The sequence below is a fragment of the Brachyhypopomus gauderio genome, chromosome 6 (assembly GCF_052324685.1).
Source record: "Brachyhypopomus gauderio isolate BG-103 chromosome 6, BGAUD_0.2, whole genome shotgun sequence".
NCBI classification, from domain to species: Eukaryota; Metazoa; Chordata; class Actinopteri; order Gymnotiformes; family Hypopomidae; genus Brachyhypopomus; species Brachyhypopomus gauderio.
The window spans coordinates 7088013-7110004 of record NC_135216.1 but is presented as its reverse complement, the minus strand read 5'-3'; the positions used below and the strand labels follow the sequence as shown (position 1 = coordinate 7110004).

The following is a 21992-nucleotide window of genomic DNA, read 5'->3' as shown; positions in this document are numbered from 1 at the left end:
CCAAGATCTTTATTGTGGATGATATAGAATGACCCTAATTCAATTTCTGATATTGGAGTCCAGCACACCACCTTCAACTTGTTAATTTCTGTGTTTTTATCTTTTAATTGGTATTTACCATATTAGGAGATGTTGCTGTTGGTGAAGGAGTGACAAGATACTTCTTTTCAGCAATTATTCAAAGTCTTAAAGCTGGCTTCAGTATTAATCTAGGTATAAAGATCATTGTTACATATGTGTATTACTTTTTCTTGGAATTAGAAATGTTGACATTCGTGTCCATCTTTCAATTACAGGAAATACCGAAAGGACATGCCTATTTGAAGGTGAACCTGATCATCTGGTCCCTTCATCATCCCAGTTCCTCATTGAGGGTGACATGTTTCTGGTAGCTGGACGGATGCTGGGACACTCGTTCTTACATGGGGGGCCTCGGCTGCCTGGACTCAGCAGAGCAATAGTCCATGTAATCCGAGGAGATTCACCTGAGACAGCAACAGTGCAAATAGAAGATTGTCCTGACCATGATATACGAGAAATCATCAAATTGGTATGTACATCATGTGTTAAATTTTTTTTTTTATGTCCAGGTTGATGGAGATGATGAACTCAGTGAAGATGAACGCCAGGCTGTCCTTGACCTGTGTCTTTCTTGGGATCTACCTGGCCCAACCAATACAAACAGAAGGTGGCTCTTTGAACGCCTTTTGTCACATGCGGTAACATGCCCTATCTACACATTCCATTTCACTGCAAATTTTAATACATTACATGAAGTTAAGCAGTATTGTATTGTGATTTTTGCCAAATCTGCAGGTAATTGGTAGACGATTACGTCAGTTGAAACAAATTCGGAAAGCACTAAAGGAAACCAAGGTGTGATCACTGTTGATTGAAAGGAAAGATGTGCAGGTTTTTCCAAAGGAAAGTGAATATTCACTTACACCACAGGTATGTTTATGTACATATTTTTAAAGAAAACAATTTTCGATAACACATTTGTGGTGTACATGACCTAGACATATACAAACAGCAGGAATCTTGAGTGCTTTTGTTTTTAAGATATTGCTCCCATACATCCGCTGGCCCACTGAAAGCAGTGCAAATGAAGATGATGATGATGATGATGACTGTCCACTGGAAAACAAGTGTCGCGTCTCGGGATATTTTCGGCAGTTCATTGAGACTGGTATGTGTTTCTTTCAGTTATTATGGTGATTGCATTACATTTTGCTATTGCCCTGAATGTACTGTATTTCTGCCATTGTCAACATTTTGTACCTTTTGGACTAGGAATAAGCCATGTCTAAATAGAAAATGATATACACAGCGATAGACCTGATGATTCTCTATCCATGTTGCTGAAGTTCAGCTTAATGAAAACACACTGGACTGCCTCTGCTAAAAATAAATCTGCCGTAAAAGTAACATTGCCTACATATCGGTGAGTGGCAGTGGTGGACGAAGTACACCAATTATGTACTTGAGTAATATTCAATGCAAGGTAACTGTACTTTTACTCAAGTAAAAGTAAAAGTATTCACCTCAATTTTTTACTTGAGTAGAAGTACAAAAGTATCTGCCTTCAAAAATACTTAAGTACTAAAAGTAAAAGTAAAAATCTTTTTTTTATCTTAGCGTCACATCAAAACCCCTAGGCCTACTCGATCAACAGGTGAACAGGAAACAGTGCCTTACATTTGCCTAGCAAACACAAAATACACAAAACTAGCCTATATTATCTTCACGACATTAATTTCCAAACTATCCATATTAATAATTCACACTAGAAAGGTAGACAAGTGGACAAACCGTTTAATATGAAAACTAAATTCACCACCAAACAGAACAATAATTTCGAATCGGCCACTTCAGTCCTAGCTTGGGGGACTTTTTCTGAGGTTCTACGTTGTCCACCACATGGTGGGACAGGGAAGCTAGAAGCTACTGAACTCATAATATTAAACTTGGCCGATTAATTAATATAATAATAATAATCAGGGTTTCCAACTCTCACACAATGAGCGTGAGACACACGCATTGACTGTCTTTACCAGAGACCGTCTTCACTCGCTCACACGACATACATCCGATTTCTCACACTGAAAAAAAATCTAGTTTATTCATCTCCGATCTACATATATGATTCAATGAGTTACTAGTTCGCTCTGGCGATCGATCGCGATATAATACTTAATTTGTGTTCAACAATTTACACTCGCCGCCACCCCACCAACATTTTACACACATGCCGCCGCCCCGCCCCCCAACCCTGATAATAATAATTTTTATAATTTTGCTTCGCTCATATTTGCTTGCCTTCGCCTCCCTCATAGGAATGAATTGCGAAGTTCGCTTCGCTTGGCCAAATTCGCGTGTATGTGTCCCCGACTTTAACGTTTGATGTGGGAGTCTCCTGTGTTAAACTGGCATTTAGCATCTCCACAGATTGCAATTTGGGTACTAGCACACTGCTTTGGATAAAAGCATATATTAAATGTAGTGTATTTCAATGTGATATAATTAACCGGGGTATATAAACCTACTCATCTAATGGCGAACTTACTTCGATGTGTTTTTTCAAGTTTGACGGCGAGTTCATAAATGATGACAGCGATGTGTTCTTCGGAATGCAGAGGAGGAACACGAATCATTTTTCTTTTCGAGGAATCCCAGTCAACATGTCCATGCGGGCCCCACATGGGTTTGAAATGGGCTGGCACATGGGCCCTTTTTGGGCAACCCAGCTGGGGCCCACAAAGATTTGTCCATTGGCTCCACATGGGCCCCATGTGTGTTAGCCCATGTGGGCCAATATTGGGGTCAATGTGGGCCTCAGGTGGGCCCCGTATGAGCATTGATTCACTGGCCCTACATGGGCCCCATGTGTGTTAGCCCATGTGGGCCAATATTGGGGTCAATGTGGGCCTCAGGTGGGCCCCGTATGAGCAATGATTCGCTGGCCCTACATGGGCCCCTTGTTTGTGTGGGATAATGATGGGGCCAGTGTGGGCAACAAGTAGGGCCCTTATGGTTAACTGCAGACACCCGCTTCAGCCCCATTAGGGGCCCATGGGCAAATCTTTATAGGCCCCATATGGGTTATGCAAAGGGGGCCCAAATATCAGCCCATCACTCACTAGAATGTCAGCTTGCATCACACATTTGGAGCACAATTACTATAATGCTAACTTGTGTCATCCAATGTGGGTCCCTGTGGAGTCATGGAGGGCTTCAGGTGAGGTCTCTGCTGTACATACCTAATGCAATATTCAGTTGCTTTTCTTACTTTGCAAAACTGTTGTATAAGAGCACAGCACTAAAGACTGTATTATCATAAGTAATTTCAATCAGAGATGAGCTGTTTATAATAATACTTACATTTAAATGACGACAAATGCTTGATCAATCCTAATAAAAATGTTTTATTGAAAACGACAACTCATTAACAATTTTAACCAATGTCCATAAAACATATGTTAAGAGTCTTTAGAATCCTTTACTGTGTGTTGCTGAGTTGTGTAGTTTCACATCTTGTAGAGAGAGAGAGAGAAGAGGGGAGGGAGAGACAGACAACAGTATTAATTAAAGCACACAACAGTAACACTGCAGATTATCTAAACCACTTTTAGCAATGATAAACATCCTTCTCTGTGAATCTAAAACATGGTAAAGCATAAAAATCCTGTTTGTACTATTGAATTAGCACACTAGGCCTGTTTAATGGGCATGCATTTTCTGCACCACCTGGGTCCTGACCATAATACACTGTACAGAACTCTATGAAGGCTCTTGCCAGCTTCTAGTTTGCACAGTATAATAAAATCCTGACCAGTACTCCTTCAAATATACTATACAATTCACTAATTTGAGCTGCTGCAGTTACTCAAAATTTCCAAAGACACTGATGTCTAACACTTTAATCACCTCTTGGGGGAGATTTTACAAAGGCCAAGTGATGTGTTTACAAGTTAGGTGTACATAAAACATTTAAAAACTCCAATATAGGAGCTGTCAGGGTTTTGGAAAGTAAAAATGACTGATTTTCACATGCCTTCATAGTCACATTATCACAAACGTGTAACTCACTATTGATTACTTACATCTGTTCTGCGTTCCTTTTTTGAAAGTCTCTCTGCGCTCTCAGTGCACGGTTTCCATCATGGTCACGAGCATTGGTAAACCACTTTGAGACAGCTCTCTCAACATCTTTAGTTAATTCTGAAGATAAGCATTTTGTTTTAGGGCACCTACAAAACAAAATTTAAAATTCAGATAGAATAAACTGAGGCAAAAACAACCACCACATGTTACTTGTAAAACGAGAAAACCGCTATCTAACTTGGACCCATTACAAGAATGATTAGTAGCTGTTTATCCGTAAGACAATACTCTTTTCTGCTATACACAAGATTGTCTATGGTAGGTTAGGACTACGATCATTTGTTTTTCCCCCTCATACTGGGATTAATACTACACAGCTCTACCTTAGAAATGCAGTCATTTGTACAGTGGTACCTCGAGATACGAGTTTAATCCGTTCCAGACCCGTGCTCGTATCTCGAACTGCTCGGTTCTGGAAGCAATTTAACAATGTAAAATATTGTAATTGGTTCCGGTCCTTAAAAAAGTCACAAAACTAGCGTAAATGTGGAAAAAAGACATGTACTCCGGCCGAACAGACGAGCGAGTTCGGCTACACGAGTGCCTTTCTCATGCAGGTGAATAATCTCCTGTTTAGTTTCTATAGTTATCATTCTCTTCTCACTGGACTTTCCACTACTAGAGCCTTTTTTGGAGCCATAATGCAAAACAAACGTTTGTAGTATTGAAATGCTGTACTGTATACACCGTACGTAGTGTTACTCGTTGCAAAGCACACGTGCGAATGGCTGTGATGACCGGTTCATGCTCGTATCTCGAACGTGCACTCGGGTGTCGAACAGAAATTTTGCTCGTCTCGGTGCTCGTATCTTGGATCGCTCGTATATAGAGCAGCTCGTATCTCGAGGTACCACTGTATTTGGTATATTTAATGCCAGGACACGACTTACTATTAACTGTAAAGGTTTATCACTTAATTAATAACTAACAGGACAATTATCTTTTCTACCAAAACGTTAAGCAAACATTCTCTAAACATAACTAGCTAGCTAGTTAACCAAGGTGACCACTTAGTTCTAGTGTTTGCTAAGATAGGTTAACTCACTATCTTAGGTTAGCTAGCCCAGCAACATCGAAATCTGCACTTATGTCTTAGCTGATCTAGGAAAATTAATTAACTAAATCTAGGTGGGTTACGTCGAAAATGTGTAAACATAGACATTTAAACACTATATTTCCCCCCACAGATTATTCCTCTTAGCCATAACAAATGAACGGCTTGCGTTCTACCTTTCAACACTAACGGTTGTTTTAGCTATCAAGCTAGCAAATTAACATAGCTAGGTTTGAATTAAATATAACGTCAGGCATTATATCCTCAGATATTTTTCTTTCTTTCATTGTATATTTGTTCTTTTACACATTGATAACCAAATTAGAGAAACCGGATAAAAAGTTAATTTCTTACCTCAGTGAATGATATCTCCAACGGATATAAAAATTCACTTTCAGTCAGGCCAGGCGGGAGACCGTTTAGTCTTTCGTTGGGGGCGGGCGCGCACGAGAGGAGGCGAGGCAATGGTTTATTCCATACATCTGAAGCAGGTTCATTAACTTTGTTAATATTTTGAATGAATTTAGTTATTATAACTGCTTCACAAATTAAACTATATCAACATGCAATTTATTTGTTTGTGTGCCAGAGAAATATCCAGTTCTACCATCATTTGCTTGAGCTGAGGTATAAAATCATGTACTATGTAAAAATGTCTGTTTTGTAAATGGTATTTAAAAGTCCGTTTTTAAAATATTAGGCTGTTTTAAAAATCAGGCCCACGTGGGTCCCAACTATAACCCAACTGGGGCCGGGATTTATAACCCCAATGGGGCCCACAAATGTAACTCAACTGGGGCCCGAATAGAACCCTTAAAAAAGCCCACTCTAAGCCCATGCCCAGATAAAACCCATACTGCCCAGTTAAATCCCATGTGGGGCCCATGTGGACATGTTGGCTGGGATTCAAACAATTGAATTGGCTAAATAAGGCCAGGGGTATTGGGGGAAGCCATCTGTTGCAGCCATGTCAGATCCTCAGCCATTTAGCGTACAAATCTTAATCTCTTACTGAGCGCTGATTGGTTATAGTCTGTGACACGGTACACTTTGACCTGTCGGTATTTTATTAAGCGTTGATTTAAAAATGAAAAAGGAACGAGATGTTTCTGTAAATGTAACGAAGTGAAAAGTAAAAATTTTCGCTTTGAAATGTAGTGAAGTAAAAGTATAAAGTCTTACCAAATAAAAGTACTTGAGTAAAGTACAGATACATGGAAATGTTACTTAAGTACAGTAACGAATTACATTTACTTAGTTACTGTCCACCACTGGTGAGTGGCTTGTTTTTTGACTTCACATGAGTTTTATACACTTGCTGACATAAATGCACTCTTTATTATTGTCAATTTGTTGTATGTGTCCCATTTTTAGCATCCAGCTCTCACCTTAAGGAGTTGGTGAAGTTTTGGATAGGATGGGAAGTGCCAGGCGGACACATGGTAGTGGAAATCATCAACGGGCTTCTGCCAAAGTCTTCCACCTGCTTCTGCACATTACGCTTACCAGGTCACTACACCAGTTACAGCCACTTCCAGGAAGACCTGTTGAGCTGTATTTGCACCTCTGATTTTGGTTTTGGAATTATTTAGCTACGTGCAGTAGTTTAGCATAGGCAAGCCTCTTACTGTGTGCTAAGGCTGGGGGGGGGGGGGCAAGTTTGGTGAAATGTATACACCGTGTTTTGAATAATTAAGTTGGTTATACTAAGTACAATTTATTTACTGATAATGGAGACCCCTGTCCCCCAGTATGTTCAATTCAGTAAATATACACTTGCATTAAAATTCTCTAGAGGATGTGTTGATTTTCTAAGTGGAAAAAATGTTCTTTGACCATGGTTACATTTTATCATATATATCCTATATAGACATACCTAGACATAAAAATATATATATATAACGGCCCACCACTAATTTTTATACTTTTATTAACATGCTGACTGTGCAAACATTGTTACAATTGTGCATTTCTCTGAATGTCTGTTTACATTCTGCAGAGAAGTGTTTCTCTATACTGTAATGCATAAACCCTTTTTTGTAACCATACACCACCTTTCATTTAACAAAATATTGGACACAAGTGACAATTCTAGAAGTACATAAAACCTTTTATTTGTGTTCTATTTGACATTGTGAATTACAAATAAAATTAATGAATACATTTAAGCTTTTATGGGATATCTTTATACTTCCTATAAGGAAACTACTAGTTTTAACAGACATTGATGAAAACTTAAATGTTTAAGGCAATAGTGTCTAACATTTCCAGTCTTTTCCATTTGAAAACAATCCACTGCAGCAGTTTTCTTGCCATCATCCTCCAAAACACATTCATAAACCTCTCACTCAAAGAGTCTGGTAGAACTGCACAGCAGCCATGTAGATGTCAGCACCACGTGACTGTGATGTTGCTCTGGGGTCAATGAGGTCTCTGAGTGCTGTAAACTGCTCTGCTGTAAGTGGACAGCCTGTTGCAGCAACATGAATTCCAGCATTCCTAATGTGAGGTAACCCACTGCTCTCCCAGTCAATCTCTGGGATGTCCAACGCCTAGATAAAAAAATTAAAAAGCAAAAATCAAGGAAGTGCATTGTATCAACCATATAAGTTTGAGATTTCTTATGGTACTTGTGGCTTAAACCAGGGGTTCTAAACCCTGGTCCTGGAGTACCTCATGCCCTACATGTTACTGTTTACCCTGCACCCATACCACCAAATACGTTCATTAACAAACCCTCCATTAGGTTAAGGAGGTGTGTTAGAGGAAGAAATACACAAAAATATGCAGGACCGGGTAATCCAGGGTCAGTGTTGAATCAAAAAACTTCCAAGTGGATTAGAGTAAATACAGACATGTGATGGGTAACAACATACCCACCTCCTCATTTTGGGTCTCCTGAACTGGCTGATAAACATGCCCTATTGCCCACAGCTGGTTTGGAGTCCTGTTGGCTTCTGTTCTTAAGGGGTGATTGTCCCAGCCATCTCGAAAAATGTCTAGGTCATCTTGAAGTCTTGGTACAAAGGTATAATGGCAACAGAAAATGTGTGTTTGGTCTGCCATGTCAAGATAGTTGCCTTCCTCAAGATAGTGGAGGACATCATAGTACACGCTGGTCACTGCAGTCCACACATCTCTCCATAATCTCTCGATACTAAAAAGTAAAAGAACTGCACCTCAGACTTTATCAGAAGACAGTAAGTACCTGCTGTAGTAGCCTCCATTTACAATATGGAATGGTCCTGTTTTGAAATAATTACTTAAAGAAAGCATGTTAGAATTCCTGAATAACATAAAAATTTGGGTTAAGGCAAAAACACAGGTAAAAGCATGTAATTTTTAATCAACTAAAAGCATTAATCATTACATTAAGAGCAGGAAAATTATCAAAGCCTATTATGTTACTTGAAAACAAGTTAGGAGTGAGATGGCGGCGCGCACAGACGCAGCGGCACAGTGCTCTTACTTTTGGTGTACTTTTTACACTTTTTAAATGCTTTTTAGCATACGTTTTTACTATTCTTGTGTAGTTTCTTGCTTTTTTGTACTTTTTGTTGTCTTCTTTTGTTTCTCTCTTTCTTTTTTGTCATTGTTTTCCCTTGGAAATAATGGAAGCAAACATTACCTACAGTCGGCTTGATCTCCTAAAAGTAGGAGCTCAGTGCAAATTAAGTTTAACAGCAGAGTTTTTATACTCGCGCAACATACCTGCAGACATAGCAAGGAGTCCAGGAGCACCGTGGATTACTATCCCCGTGGGTAGAAGTCGGCGACGGCGAAGTGAGAGAAAACAAAAGCGAGGCTGCCGGGCTGGAGCGTTAGCAAAGCTGCGTAAACAACCGCACAAACCACCGCTTCCAAGCATTTTTCTCACCAATGCAAGATCGCTAGCCAACAAGATGGATGAACTGCAACTCCATATGGTAACAGATAGCATCACCAGGGATAGCTGCATTCTACTCATCACCGAAACCTAGCTACATCCAGCTATTCCGGACTCCGCTATTGAGTTAACGGACCATACAGTACAGCGTCAGGATAGAAACAGCGCCTCCGGTAAGTCTAAAGGAGGGGGACTCTGCGTGTACATTCACAACAAATGGTGTACAAACACAGTTACTGTTGTCAGTCATTGTTCCCCAGATGTGGAATTTCTGACTGTTAAATGCAGACCCTTTTACTTGCCGAGGGAGGTTACTGTGGTTCTACTAACTGCTGTTTATATCCCACCGGATGCCAATGCAAACTCAGCACTGGCATGCCTGCATGACAGCATTAATCTACAACAAAACCAGTATCCTGACGCAGTACATATCATTGCTGGGGACTTTAATCACGTGGATTTAAAAACAGTGCTTCCTAAACTCTATCAGCATGTAAAGTGTGCTACCAGAGGAGCAAATACATTGGACAAGGTGTATACAAATATCAAAATGGGTTATAAGGCTACACCTCTTCCACATCTGGGTCAGTCTGACCATCTGTCCTTGTTTTTAATTCCATCCTACACCCCCCTCAAGAAAAGGGCTCATATAACTACCAGGACTATTAAAACCTGGCCGGAAGGAGCTTCACAACAACTGCAGGACTGTTTCAACACCACAAACTGGGATGTTTTTGAAGATCAGGATCTGGACATGTTCACAGATAGTGTCTTATGCTATATAAAAAACTGCACTGACACAGTCACAGTGGACAAACACATCCGAGTATATCCCAACCAGAAGCCCTGGATGACCAAAGAGGTCCAACTGCTACTCAAAGAAAGGAACATTGCTTTCAAATCTGGTAACAGGGCCCTATACTGTTCAGCGCGTTCAAACCTGCAACGAGGAATCAAGAAGGCAAAAGCTGACTACAAAATAATGATTGACAACCATCTAGAAAGTAATAATACAAAGCAAGTGTGGCAAGCAGTACAGCACCTCACAAACTTTAAGAACAGTCGTGGGATCACTGAGGGCGACTCTACACTGGCGGAGGAACTTAATGTCTTCTTTGCACGTTTTGAGGAGCCACTAGATTGCGTCTCACTGCACTCAACGGGTAGTAGTAACATTGTTTCTACCCTTGTTGTGGAGGAGGAAGAGGTAAGGCGCTCACTGAAGTCCATAAACCCAAAAAAGGCTGCAGGCCCTGATGGTATCACTGGGCGTGTGCTGAAGGACTGCGCTGATCAACTGGCTGGTATTCTCACAAAGATCTTTAATAGGTCACTTTCACAGTCAATCATTCCAACCTGCTTAAAATCTTCAACCATAGTACCGATACCAAAGACATCTCAAATCACCAGCCTTAATGACTACCGGCCAGTTGCTCTAACCCCGGTGGTTATGAAGTGCTTTGAGAAACTGGTTAAAAATCACATCCTTTCATTCCTTCCATCCAACTTTGACCCACATCAGTTTGCATACAGGACTGGCAGGTCTACAGAGGATGCAGTAGTTACTGCCCTTCATGCAGTGTTAAACCACCTGGAACAGCAGGGAACCTACGCCCGGCTCCTTTTTGTGGACTATAGCTCCGCTTTTAACACCATTGTCCCCACAGACTGATGAGCAAACTGCTGGATCTGGGTCTTCCCTCTCACACCTGTCTGTGGATCAAAGACTTCCTGACGGAGCGCAAACAAAGGGTCAGAGTGGGACCTCACACCTCTTCAGCCATTAGCCTCAGTACAGGTGCCCCCCAAGGCTGTGTGCTCAGTCCCTTGCTCTACACCCTCTACACCCATGACTGCACCACTGTTCACAACAGCAACACCATGGTAAAGTTTGCCGATGATACCACCATTCTGGGGCTTATCACCGGAGACGACGAGACAGCATATCGGGATGAGGTAGAACGACTGTCATTGTGGTGCACAGACAACAATCTACGTCTGAATACATCAAAGACAAAGGAGCTCGTCATTGATTTTAGGAAGACAAAAGGAATCATTCAACCCATCACCATCAACGGGGATTGTGTAGAAAGGGTCACAGACTTTCGCTTCCTGGGCATTCGCATTCAAGAGGACCTATCCTGGGGTGTGAACACCAAGGAGCTTACAAAGAAGGCACAACAGAGACTCTACTTTCTGAGGATCCTCAGGAAGAACAACATTAATCAGAGGCTGTTGGTGTCCTTCTACCGTTCCACCATAGAGAGCATCCTCACTCACGGACTCTTGTGTGTGGTTCTCCAGTTGCACTGCAGCATGCAGAAAAGAACTACAGAGGATTGTGAGGTCTGCAGAGAAAATCATTGGGCGCTCCTTACCCACCCTGGAGGATCTACACAGCTCTCGTTGTCTACAAAAAATCCATAAAATCATCAGGGACAATTCTCACCCCGGTCATTATCTCTTAGAGCTGCTACCATCAGGTAGAAGGTACAGAGCAATTAAAACAAGGACAAATCGACTGAGAAACAGCTTCTACCCCACTGCTATTCGGACACTAAATCACTTGTAACTGCTGATCATTCACATTTGCATCTTGATGTTACCAGTTGGTCTTGTAGAGACATTTGCTTCTAAAGCTATTTGTCTTTTGTTAAAGACGTTCTTGTAAATTCTGTAATTTCTAAACCTAGTCTTTAAAAAAAAAATATATATATATATATATATATATATATATATATATATATATATATATATATATATATATATATATATTCTTTTGTACACTCTACACCACAAGTAAGGCACCTTAATTTTCGTTATACCTGGTATAATGACAATAAAGATATTCTGAACAAGACTACAGTTTGTGTATCCTTAATCTCAGAGATCTTCACAGGATTAAAGAGAATGTGAGAATGTCTGATACATATTTTGGTTTAAACGCACCGCTGGTTGTGGACACTTTTTCCAGAAATGAAACTGCTCCTCCCAGTACCACAGACTGAACATGAAGCGTGCTATCTGGACACTCTCAACTCCCTGATCCCCCCTTACTCTAGAATGTTGCAGAATATATAAAAATAAAAAATATGTGAATGGCACAATTATTAACTTAATGGTACATATTTGCTACTAAGCAAAGCACTAGCAATGGCAAGGTCATGGCTGAAACAATTCTGAAAAAAATGTAATTAAAAGAGCATTTAAAAAATATGTAAAATATTACAATATGCTCAACATTTATTGAAACAGTGTAATTGAGTCATTATGTAGACATTTTATAGAGTACTGTAACATACCTAAGAGGGAAGCCAAATCTGTCCACTGACTCCTGGAAGAAGGTCAGTGCAGTAGAGGCCAGATTGTTTGTGGCAGCTCCCAGGTACATTATCTATGCCATATAAAGAAATAGTCCAGGTTTAACACTATGATATAGCAAACCAAACAAGTGCAATAAAATAATATAAAACATTATACAAAAACGTCATAGACAGAAAATAATAACAGTTTTCACATTGACAAGAAGTTAATGCTGGTAATGTAAGAGAAAGAAATAAAAACCTGCAAAATTTAAAAAGGTACTGCAATTCAAGAAACAACTATTAATAAAATCACCTTTCTTGAGAAGCCATCCACTCCACCAAAAATGACAATGTTGAACCTAATAGGAGATAGAAACTGTTTAATAGGTAACATGAAAGCTGACCATACTCTATACCATAGGCTGGGGTAGCTGTCCACAGCTGAACCCACAGGATATTATAAATGACAACCAACACAAGGAATAAGACCTTCAGATACTTTTAATAGCTTTAGGAACATAGAATGACACATACCTAATTAGTTTATGATTAGTATCAATGCGCATCAGTGACTTGGGGCCAGGAACCGAATATCTTCTTCGGACAACACAACCCATCTCAGTCATCCTGGACAGGACTCCAAGTGTGTCAACATGATGAAGCGATGCTCTAACACGGTCATACTGTACTCTGTGCCCTTCAGCCGCCAAGATGCCCTTCACCATCCTATAGCCAGAGTGTGGCATTCTGGACACAACACCAGACACCAGTCTGTCCAGCTCTTCATCCGAGAGAATACTGTAGCGTGCCCTAACTGAGAGATTGTACTCAGTCATACGCCTATGAACAGTCCTTTCTGAGACTCCTAACAGACCAGCAATGCATGAAATAGGCAAATTCATGTCAAGTAAACTGGTCAGGTGTTCTTGACTGATCACTATTTTTGGTCGTCCAAGGCACTCTTGTTCCAGCTGTGCAACCACCACGTGTGTCTCATTCTGTTGCTTTGCCATGTTAATTGCAGTATTTAGCTCCATTAAAGCTTCCGATATTTTATGTGGTATGTTGATCCGAGGGGAGATGGCAGTGAGGAAAACTAGTTCTTGAGCACAGATAAACTCCATGTAGTCTAAATCCAAAGGCATCCTGTCAAGGACATGCTCCAGACGCGAGCGAAGCCTCTCCCAAATATGATTTAAGAGTAAGGTTAGTTGCTAAACAGAAAACAAGAACAAATTTTTTTAAATTACCGTGTCTTTAAAAACACTAATTCCTAACAGTCAACTCTTGACAGTAAAATCTTACATTTAAATCGTTCCAAGCAGACCCTAGCTCTGAAGAGATGAGTGTCAACCCCAACTGACCAGGGGTGAGTTTCCCAAAACGTTGTTAGGGCCAAGTACTTCATAAACTCGTTCTAACATAGCCTACGAGGTTATGAAGTACTTAACGATAAGAAAGTTTTGGGAAACCCACCCCTGATGAGTAGAACCAGGTGTGTCAGTTGAGGTAAAGACTGAACTCTCATGTGCTATATGGCACACCAGGTAAACAGTTTGACAACAGTGCTTTTTATCAGTTTTTGTGTAGAAATTAACTGTGCTTATAAACCGTCTTATGGTTTCCATATTTATCTTTTGGTGGATTGATATTTTAGCCATTGTGCAGGCATGCTTAAGTGCTTTACTCTGCCTTTTCACTCAACATACCATATTTACTGTCATTTGTGTTATTTTTTTGTGTGTGTGTGTGTTAGATTAATGCTGAGTTCCAGAGGCTCATGGCCATTCATCTAGAGGAGAAGTTCATGGCCCAGTTAGACATGTTCTCAAGTGAGCTGATCAAAATCATCCGTGCCAAAGGAGGAGCAACACGTCAAAATACTGCTGACATCATGGAGAATTTGGACAAGGTAGATCTGTATCAAAGGAAGCTTAGAGTTTAGCTGTGCACTTATACATTAAATTTGCCATAGAATGCATTTATACAGCAATTTCAAGTGTTCTCTGATGTCTACATAGAAGGTTCAGGTGATTAATGCCCAGATGTGGTTTTACATGCCCTTTTAATATAACCTTTAATGTGGTATTTGTATGGTATGAAACAAGCTGTTTTCCCTTTAATGGTGAACTCCTAGATTGTTTAACTCTCTTTTGATCTGCTGACACTGTGATGATAATCACAGAGGAAATATGTTTAAATTAGAGGTGTAAATTCCAGGTTCATAGATTAAAAGTCCTCACCAGGATTTTGCCATGCACCTTGTGAAGTTAAAGCATGCTAAAAAGTGTCTGGAATGTGTTTTCTTTGACAGATACCAATGGTTCAGTGGTCCTTCGCCCTGGTAACAAATACGAATATACGTTTGGCTTCGAACTTCCACAGCACGGGTAAGCGTCCTTATTCGTGGACTACAGAGTTTTACTTTCCCCACTGTTGTGGGTGTTCCACAGATGTGGATAAAAACATGTAGTGAGAGTGGGACCTTATCCGTTCTGTGTCCCTACAGGCAGCTGGTGTCCTCGTACAAGGGCAAGTTCGGCTGTGTGCAGTACTTTGTGAAGGCTCTGATGGAGAGGCCCTCTCAGGACGTCCTAGAGTGCAGGAGACACTTTGAGGTCGAAGAGCCACTCGACGTGAACACTCCAGACCTTCTGGTAAGAAACAGGTGTTTAAACAAATTTTTAGTGGCAACAGCTATAATTTATTTTTTGTTCACTGCATGTATCAGGTTGACTGATGGTTACTGAGCTGAAAGTGATAGTCTGTCCTTTTACAGTGCACTAAAAGCCTTTGACTACTATAAATGAATCAAAGTTGGTTTGTTTGCTTAATTTGCACTCATCCCCTCTTCTGTTTTTTTCTCTCTGGTTCTCTGTCCTTCAGTCTCCGACTGGAGGTATGAAGGAGAAGAAGGTGACCTGCATGTTCATCCCTGACGGGCAGGTGTCTCTCAATGCCAAGATCGACCGCCGCGGCTTTTGTGAAGGCGAGGAGATTTCCATCGACGCGAAGTTTGAGAACACCTGCTCCCGCATCGTGGTGCCCAAGGCTGCCATAGTGGCCAAGCACATGTACCAGGCCAACGGACGCACCAAGCTCTTCAGGCAGAAGCTCTCTTCTGTCCGGGGAAACCACATCATCTCTGGCATGTGCGACGCCTGGCAGGGGAAGACCATCCGTGTACCCAAGCTCAAGCCCTCCATCTTGGGTTGCAACATCATCCGGGTCGAATACGCCCTCATGGTGAGCGCTTGTGTTCATTACGTTGATGTGGCAATTGCTCCAATCCACATATGCCGGTCCACGTATTTGTATCTGCCTTTGTCTGAAGTGTGTAACCGTGTCCCACTCTTTTCCCCAGATCTATGTGCACATCCCGGGCAGCGAGAAGCTGGTCCTGGAGCTGCCCCTGGTCATCGGCACCGTGCCCTACAGCGGCTTCGGCAGCCGCACCAACAGCATGAGCAGCCAGAAAGGGACGGCCAGCACAGCCTCGGCCAGCTGGTCCTCCATGAGCATGCCGTCCTCCGCCCCGCCCAGCTACTGCGACGTGACGCGCGACTGTCGTCTGGACCAGCCGCTCACGCCCCTGCTGGATGACTACGACGGTGGAGACAGCCCCATCTTCATGAGCTCTTTCCCGTTCCCCCCGCTGCCTACCTACTCTGAGGTGAGTCTGAAGCACACACTTCTGCCGTTGTACTCGGTCAGTCTAAGGCTAATGTTGGTGTTGAAATACCGAGAACGCTGACTGAATAATGTAGATAATGTGTTAAAGTTTCTCAAGGTTGGAGACGGAGACCTAACTCGAGGCCCTGTCTCTGTTTGCAGGTCGAGGAGGAATACAACGGCAACGCTCGCATGCTTCCGGTAGGTATTGAACAGCTCAGCACGCCCAGATCTGATGCTCAGTGTCAAAGACCCAATTATCACTCCAGCCTCTTAAATATTTCACCATTCAGGAAAGGGGACATGTGAGCTGTGAGGAATCCTCCTCAGGCCCGCCGTCCGCGGCCAGTAACGGCCAAGCAGGACCGAAGAAGCAATATTCGGAGGAAGAAGAGTCTTCAGACTAGAGTCTTCCATGCCTGTGCTGTTGGCGGCCATTTTGTGTCGCAGAAAAGTGACACAAACCATGTCGTTGAGTGCATGCTTGGACTGGTTGTTTCAGGACCTCAATAAGCACAAAACAGTGTGGTGGTCTTTTTGATTATATAAGCTGCTTTTCCTTATGATCCCAGCTGAGACATGACGACACATGGTGTATCGTTGCTGTACAGTCACTCCAGCACTTGGCCCAAAGAGGTCCAAACATGTTTTGAAAGTTTTCCAGCTCCTCTGATTTTTTTTTTTTTTTAAGCCTTACGATTGCCCATTTCTCAATGATTACCAATCATTCCATTCTAAACCCATTATGGGGATTTTGTTGAGGACAAATTGAATTCTTTCATTTCGTTGATCATAAATTAGTGCAGTTGGTTTAGTCGGGGGGTAGAGATGGAGATGTATGTCCGTGTGAGATACAGCGTGATTTCACTGTTCTCTGTATCAGGACAGTTGTGCTGCTTTCATTCTTCTTTGGTCAGTGTTTTATTTTGAAGCCGTTTCTTCTTTGATGCACTTTTTTGCGGATGCAGTTTGCTCTGTAATTGTCTACAGGGACTAGATTTCTGTATAAAAATTATTGTTGAGGTTTGTTTTTACTCGTGTCTTCCAGGTTGTGCTTTTGTTTCTTTCCTGTGATGATTATGCAGTAATGTCTCGTGCTGGGGTGGCAGTGATCTAAGACCCTTCCACACCCATCACTTTTTAAACCTCAAATTTGTCAAGGGCTCTACCGATGCACCTGATGGTGTCTGATTGAATGTGGCCTTTATGAGTGGACTAAAGGACGGCCCTGATGCAGAGTGCCAAATGTTGCTGTAGGAGAGCACAGCGCTGCACGATGCCCTGGCTTAGTTCTGCAAAAATCTGGAGCCTACACTGTGTGGATCAATATTATTGCTGTGTCCAACTCCAACAAATGCATTTCGACACCATAAGAGTTTTTATGGTGCTTTCTGTTCTTGTATTTTGATTTGAATGCAAGAATGACCTGTGACTTTTGCATCTTTTAACAAGTAAGAATTGTGTGTGTATTGCACATTATAAGAATTGTGTGTGTATTGCACATTATTGCTGTATTGATCATGCAATGTAAAAAAGCTTGAATGAGGCTACTGTGGAGGAGTGAAATATTTACATTTAATGAACTCAACTGGATAATGAAGCTGAACTGGTTCTAGAGCATTTATATTGTCACTGTTACCCATAGCATTATCTAAATTGCAGCACTCTTGGACAAGTGGCAAGCAGTTTTTAATATATATATATTGATTTATTGCATACACAGTAATCATTACTGGGTTCTGGTTCACTGCAGTACATTGTATTTGCAGAGTAAATTGAATTGATTGAAATGAAATTGATGAAAATTGTTTTGCTTTTCAATTGGGTGGCATCTTGTAGTGAAACCTCACTGGCCTCCAGGTTTCTTGCACTATCCATATACTCACACAACTATGTTGTTAAAGGTGGACTGCATAGGTGCTCTTCACAATCAGCATTTGACATGATATGCGTGACCCACTGCTGCTGACACAGACAACACATATACGTTCGTTTCGTTTTGCGTAAGTGCCTTCCTTGTGACGCCCCTTGCTGCAGTAGCGTGCCCACTGATATCACCGTTTATCTGCTGTTGAACTCCGGCCTATACGTGCTCCACCCCTGGGTTACACCATGGTGACATTTTATGTTGTGACATTGTAAAAGAAGCAAAACCTTTTAGTTTCTTTTTTACTTTTCTTTCTCTCTTACTTTAACACCAGATGCGCTGCAGCAGCAGTTCAGTTCAGTGAGTGGAAGGAAGCTGAACTGACGCTGAACGTTCACAGCACGCCTTTCGCTCTTGGCCACGCCTCTTTCCCGGCCCCCACACAGAGGGTAAAACCGGAGCAAAGAAAAAAGAGAAGCGCAAAAAAAAATTATGAACGTAAAATGCGAGACGCAAAGAAAAGCAGTGACGCGCAAAGAAAAGAAAGAAACGCAAAAGGGAGAAAGTATTGCAAAAAAAAAGCAGCAACATAAAATGTGAAACGCAAAGACAAGAAAGAAACGCAAAAGAGGGAAAGTATTGCAGAAACAAATTAGGAACGTAAAATGCAAAATGCTAATCTTATATTTGCGATATTATTATTTTTTGGTCACCATTAAAGACCCTAATTTGACTCCATAGCCTTGGACGACCAAAAATAGTGATCAGTCAAGAACACCTGACCAGTTTACTTGACATGAATTTGCCTATTTCATGCATTGCTGGTCTGTTAGGAGTCTCAGAAAGGACTGTTCATAGGCGTATGACTGAGTACAATCTCTCAGTTAGGGCACGCTACAGTATTCTCTCGGATGAAGAGCTGGACAGACTGGTGTCTGGTGTTGTGTCCAGAATGCCACACTCTGGCTATAGGATGGTGAAGGGCATCTTGGCGGCTGAAGGGCACAGAGTACAGTATGACCGTGTTAGAGCATCGCTTCATCATGTTGACACACTTGGAGTCCTGTCCAGGATGACTGAGATGGGTTGTGTTGTCCGAAGAAGATATTCGGTTCCTGGCCCCAAGTCACTGATGCGCATTGATACTAATCATAAACTAATTAGGTATGTGTCATTCTATGTTCCTAAAGCTATTAAAAGTATCTGAAGGTCTTATTCCTTGTGTTGGTTGTCATTTATAATATCCTGTGGGTTCAGCTGTGGACAGCTACCCCAGCCTATGGTATAGAGTATGGTCAGCTTTCATGTTACCTATTAAACAGTTTCTATCTCCTATTAGGTTCAACATTGTCATTTTTGGTGGAGTGGATGGCTTCTCAAGAAAGGTGATTTTATTAATAGTTGTTTCTTGAATTGCAGTACCTTTTTAAATTTTGCAGGTTTTTATTTCTTTCTCTTACATTACCAGCATTAACTTCTTGTCAATGTGAAAACTGTTATTATTTTCTGTCTATGACGTTTTTGTATAATGTTTTATATTATTTTATTGCACTTGTTTGGTTTGCTATATCATAGTGTTAAACCTGGACTATTTCTTTATATGGCATAGATAATGTACCTGGGAGCTGCCACAAACAATCTGGCCTCTACTGCACTGACCTTCTTCCAGGAGTCAGTGGACAGATTTGGCTTCCCTCTTAGGTATGTTACAGTACTCTATAAAATGTCTACATAATGACTCAATTACACTGTTTCAATAAATGTTGAGCATATTGTAATATTTTACATATTTTTTAAATGCTCTTTTAATTACATTTTTTTCAGAATTGTTTCAGCCATGACCTTGCCATTGCTAGTGCTTTGCTTAGTAGCAAATATGTACCATTAAGTTAATAATTGTGCCATTCACATATTTTTTATTTTTATATATTCTGCAACATTCTAGAGTAAGGGGGGATCAGGGAGTTGAGAATGTCCAGATAGCACGCTTCATGTTCAGTCTGTGGTACTGGGAGGAGCAGTTTCATTTCTGGAAAAAGTGTCCACAACCAGCGGTGCGTTTAAACCAAAATATGTATCAGACATTCTCACATTCTCTTTAATCCTGTGAAGATCTCTGAGATTAAGGATACACAAACTGTAGTCTTGTTTTCAAGTAACATAGTAGGCTTTGATAATTTTCCTGCTCTTAATGTCATGATTAATGCTTTTAGTTGATTAAAAATTACATGCTTTTACCTGTTTTTGCCTTAACCCAAATTTTTATGTTATTCAGGAATTCTAACATGCTTTCTTTAAGTAATTATTTCAAAACAGGACCATTACATATTGTAAATGGAGGCTACTACAGCAGGTACTTACTGTCTTCTGATAAAGTCTGAGGTGCAGTTCTTTTACTTTTTAGTATCGAGAGATTATGGAGAGATGTGTGGACTGCAGTGACCAGCGTGTACTATGATGTCCTCCACTATCTTGAGGAAGGCAACCATCTTGACATGGCAGACCAAACACACATTTTCTGTTGCCATTATACCTTTGTACCAAGACTTCAAGATGACCTAGACATTTTTCGAGATGGCTGGGACAATCACCCCTTAAGAACAGAAGCCAACAGGACTCCAAACCAACTGTGGGCAATAGGACACGTTTATCAGCCAGTTCAGGAGACCCAAAATGAGGAGGTGGGTATGTTGTTACCCATCACATGTCTGTATTTACTCTAATCCACTTGGAAGTTTTTTGATTCAACACTGACCCTGGATTACCCGGTCCTGCATATTTTTGTGTATTTCTTCCTCTAACACACCTCCTTAACCTAATGGAGGGTTTGTTAATGAACGTATTTGGTGGTATGGGTGCAGGGTAAACAGTAACATGTAGGGCATGAGGTACTCCAGGACCAGGGTTTAGAACCCCTGGTTTAAGCCACAAGTACCATAAGAAATCTCAAACTTTTATGGTTGATACAATGCACTTCCTTGATTTTTGCTTTTTAATTTTTTTATCTAGGCGTTGGACATTGACTGGGAGAGCAGTGGGTTACCTCACATTAGGAATGCTGGAATTCATGTTGCTGCAACAGGCTGTCCACTTACAGCAGAGCAGTTTACAGCACTCAGAGACCTCATTGACCCCAGAGCAACATCACAGTCACGTGGTGCTGACATCTACATGGCTGCTGTGCAGTTCTACCAGACTCTTTGAGTGAGAGGTTTATGAATGTGTTTTGGAGGATGATGGCAAGAAAACTGCTGCAGTGGATTGTTTTCAAATGGAAAAGACTGGAAATGTTAGACACTATTGCCTTAAACATTTAAGTTTTCATCAATGTCTGTTAAAACTAGTAGTTTCCTTATAGGAAGTATAAAGATATCCCATAAAAGCTTAAATGTATTCATTAATTTTATTTGTAATTCACAATGTCAAATAGAACACAAATAAAAGGTTTTATGTACTTCTAGAATTGTCACTTGTGTCCAATATTTTGTTAAATGAAAGGTGGTGTATGGTTACAAAAAAGGGTTTATGCATTACAGTATAGAGAAACACTTCTCTGCAGAATGTAAACAGACATTCAGAGACATGCACAATTGTAACAATGTTTGCACAGTCAGCATGTTAATAAAAGTATAAAAATTAGTGGTGGGCCGTTATATATATATATTTTTATGTCTAGGTACAGTTGTGATCAAATTTATTCAACCCCCACTGAAATAAAGTGTTTTGGCCAGTTTGACATTGATTTTGATCATTTCAGTCATCTTATTTACAATTATATCAAAGAGGCACTTATAAATTAGACAAACATAACATAATATTTATGATGGAATAACCACAAATGTCTTTACTGTGCTCACATCATTATCAGTTTTATTCAACCCCCTAGTGACATTATTTTTTAGTACTTAGTACAACATCCTTTTCCAGTTATGACAGCTTTCAAGCGTGAAGCATAGCTTGACACAAGTGTCTTGCAGCGACCTATGGGTATCTTAGCCCATTCTTCATGGGCAAAAGCCTCCAGTTCAGTCACATTCTTAGGCT

At 40.9% G+C, this 21992-nt stretch overlaps 1 protein-coding gene and 2 long non-coding RNA genes across 3 annotated transcripts; 2 read left to right on the top strand and 1 right to left on the bottom strand.

The window, feature by feature from the left end:
- The first annotated feature begins 375 nt into the window (after positions 1-375).
- On the top strand, positions 376-7053 carry LOC143516195 (uncharacterized). The gene is made up of 5 exons (XR_013131599.1): positions 376-550; positions 591-719; positions 817-951; positions 1063-1189; positions 6593-7053. It is a non-coding gene; the product is annotated as an uncharacterized LOC143516195 (long non-coding RNA).
- LOC143516194 (uncharacterized) lies at positions 3228-6111 on the bottom strand. The gene is made up of 3 exons (XR_013131598.1): positions 5573-6111; positions 4104-4250; positions 3228-3533 (listed from the first exon to the last, which is right to left on the bottom strand). It is a non-coding gene; the product is annotated as an uncharacterized LOC143516194 (long non-coding RNA).
- Positions 7054-14665: 7612 nt separating the features above from the next.
- LOC143516649 (thioredoxin-interacting protein-like) lies at positions 14666-17543 on the top strand. The gene is made up of 5 exons (XM_077008383.1): positions 14666-14799; positions 14919-15066; positions 15296-15655; positions 15774-16082; positions 16244-17543. Exons 1-5 carry the CDS (start codon positions 14687-14689, stop codon positions 16388-16390), a joined length of 1077 nt encoding a protein of 358 aa, XP_076864498.1. The 5' UTR covers positions 14666-14686; the 3' UTR covers positions 16391-17543.
- The last annotated feature ends 4449 nt before the right edge of the window (positions 17544-21992 follow it).

Bases quoted from the DNA above. Each gene is read 5' to 3' on its own strand.
- LOC143516649 (XM_077008383.1), top strand. From the start codon at position 14,687: ATGCTAAAAAGTGTCTGGAATGTGTTTTCTTTGACAGATACCAATGGT. The intron at 14,800-14,918 runs GTAAGCGTCCTT...GTGTCCCTACAG, and splicing joins TTCGAACTTCCACAGCACGG to GCAGCTGGTGTCCTCGTACA. The intron at 15,067-15,295 runs GTAAGAAACAGG...TCTGTCCTTCAG, and splicing joins TGAACACTCCAGACCTTCTG to TCTCCGACTGGAGGTATGAA.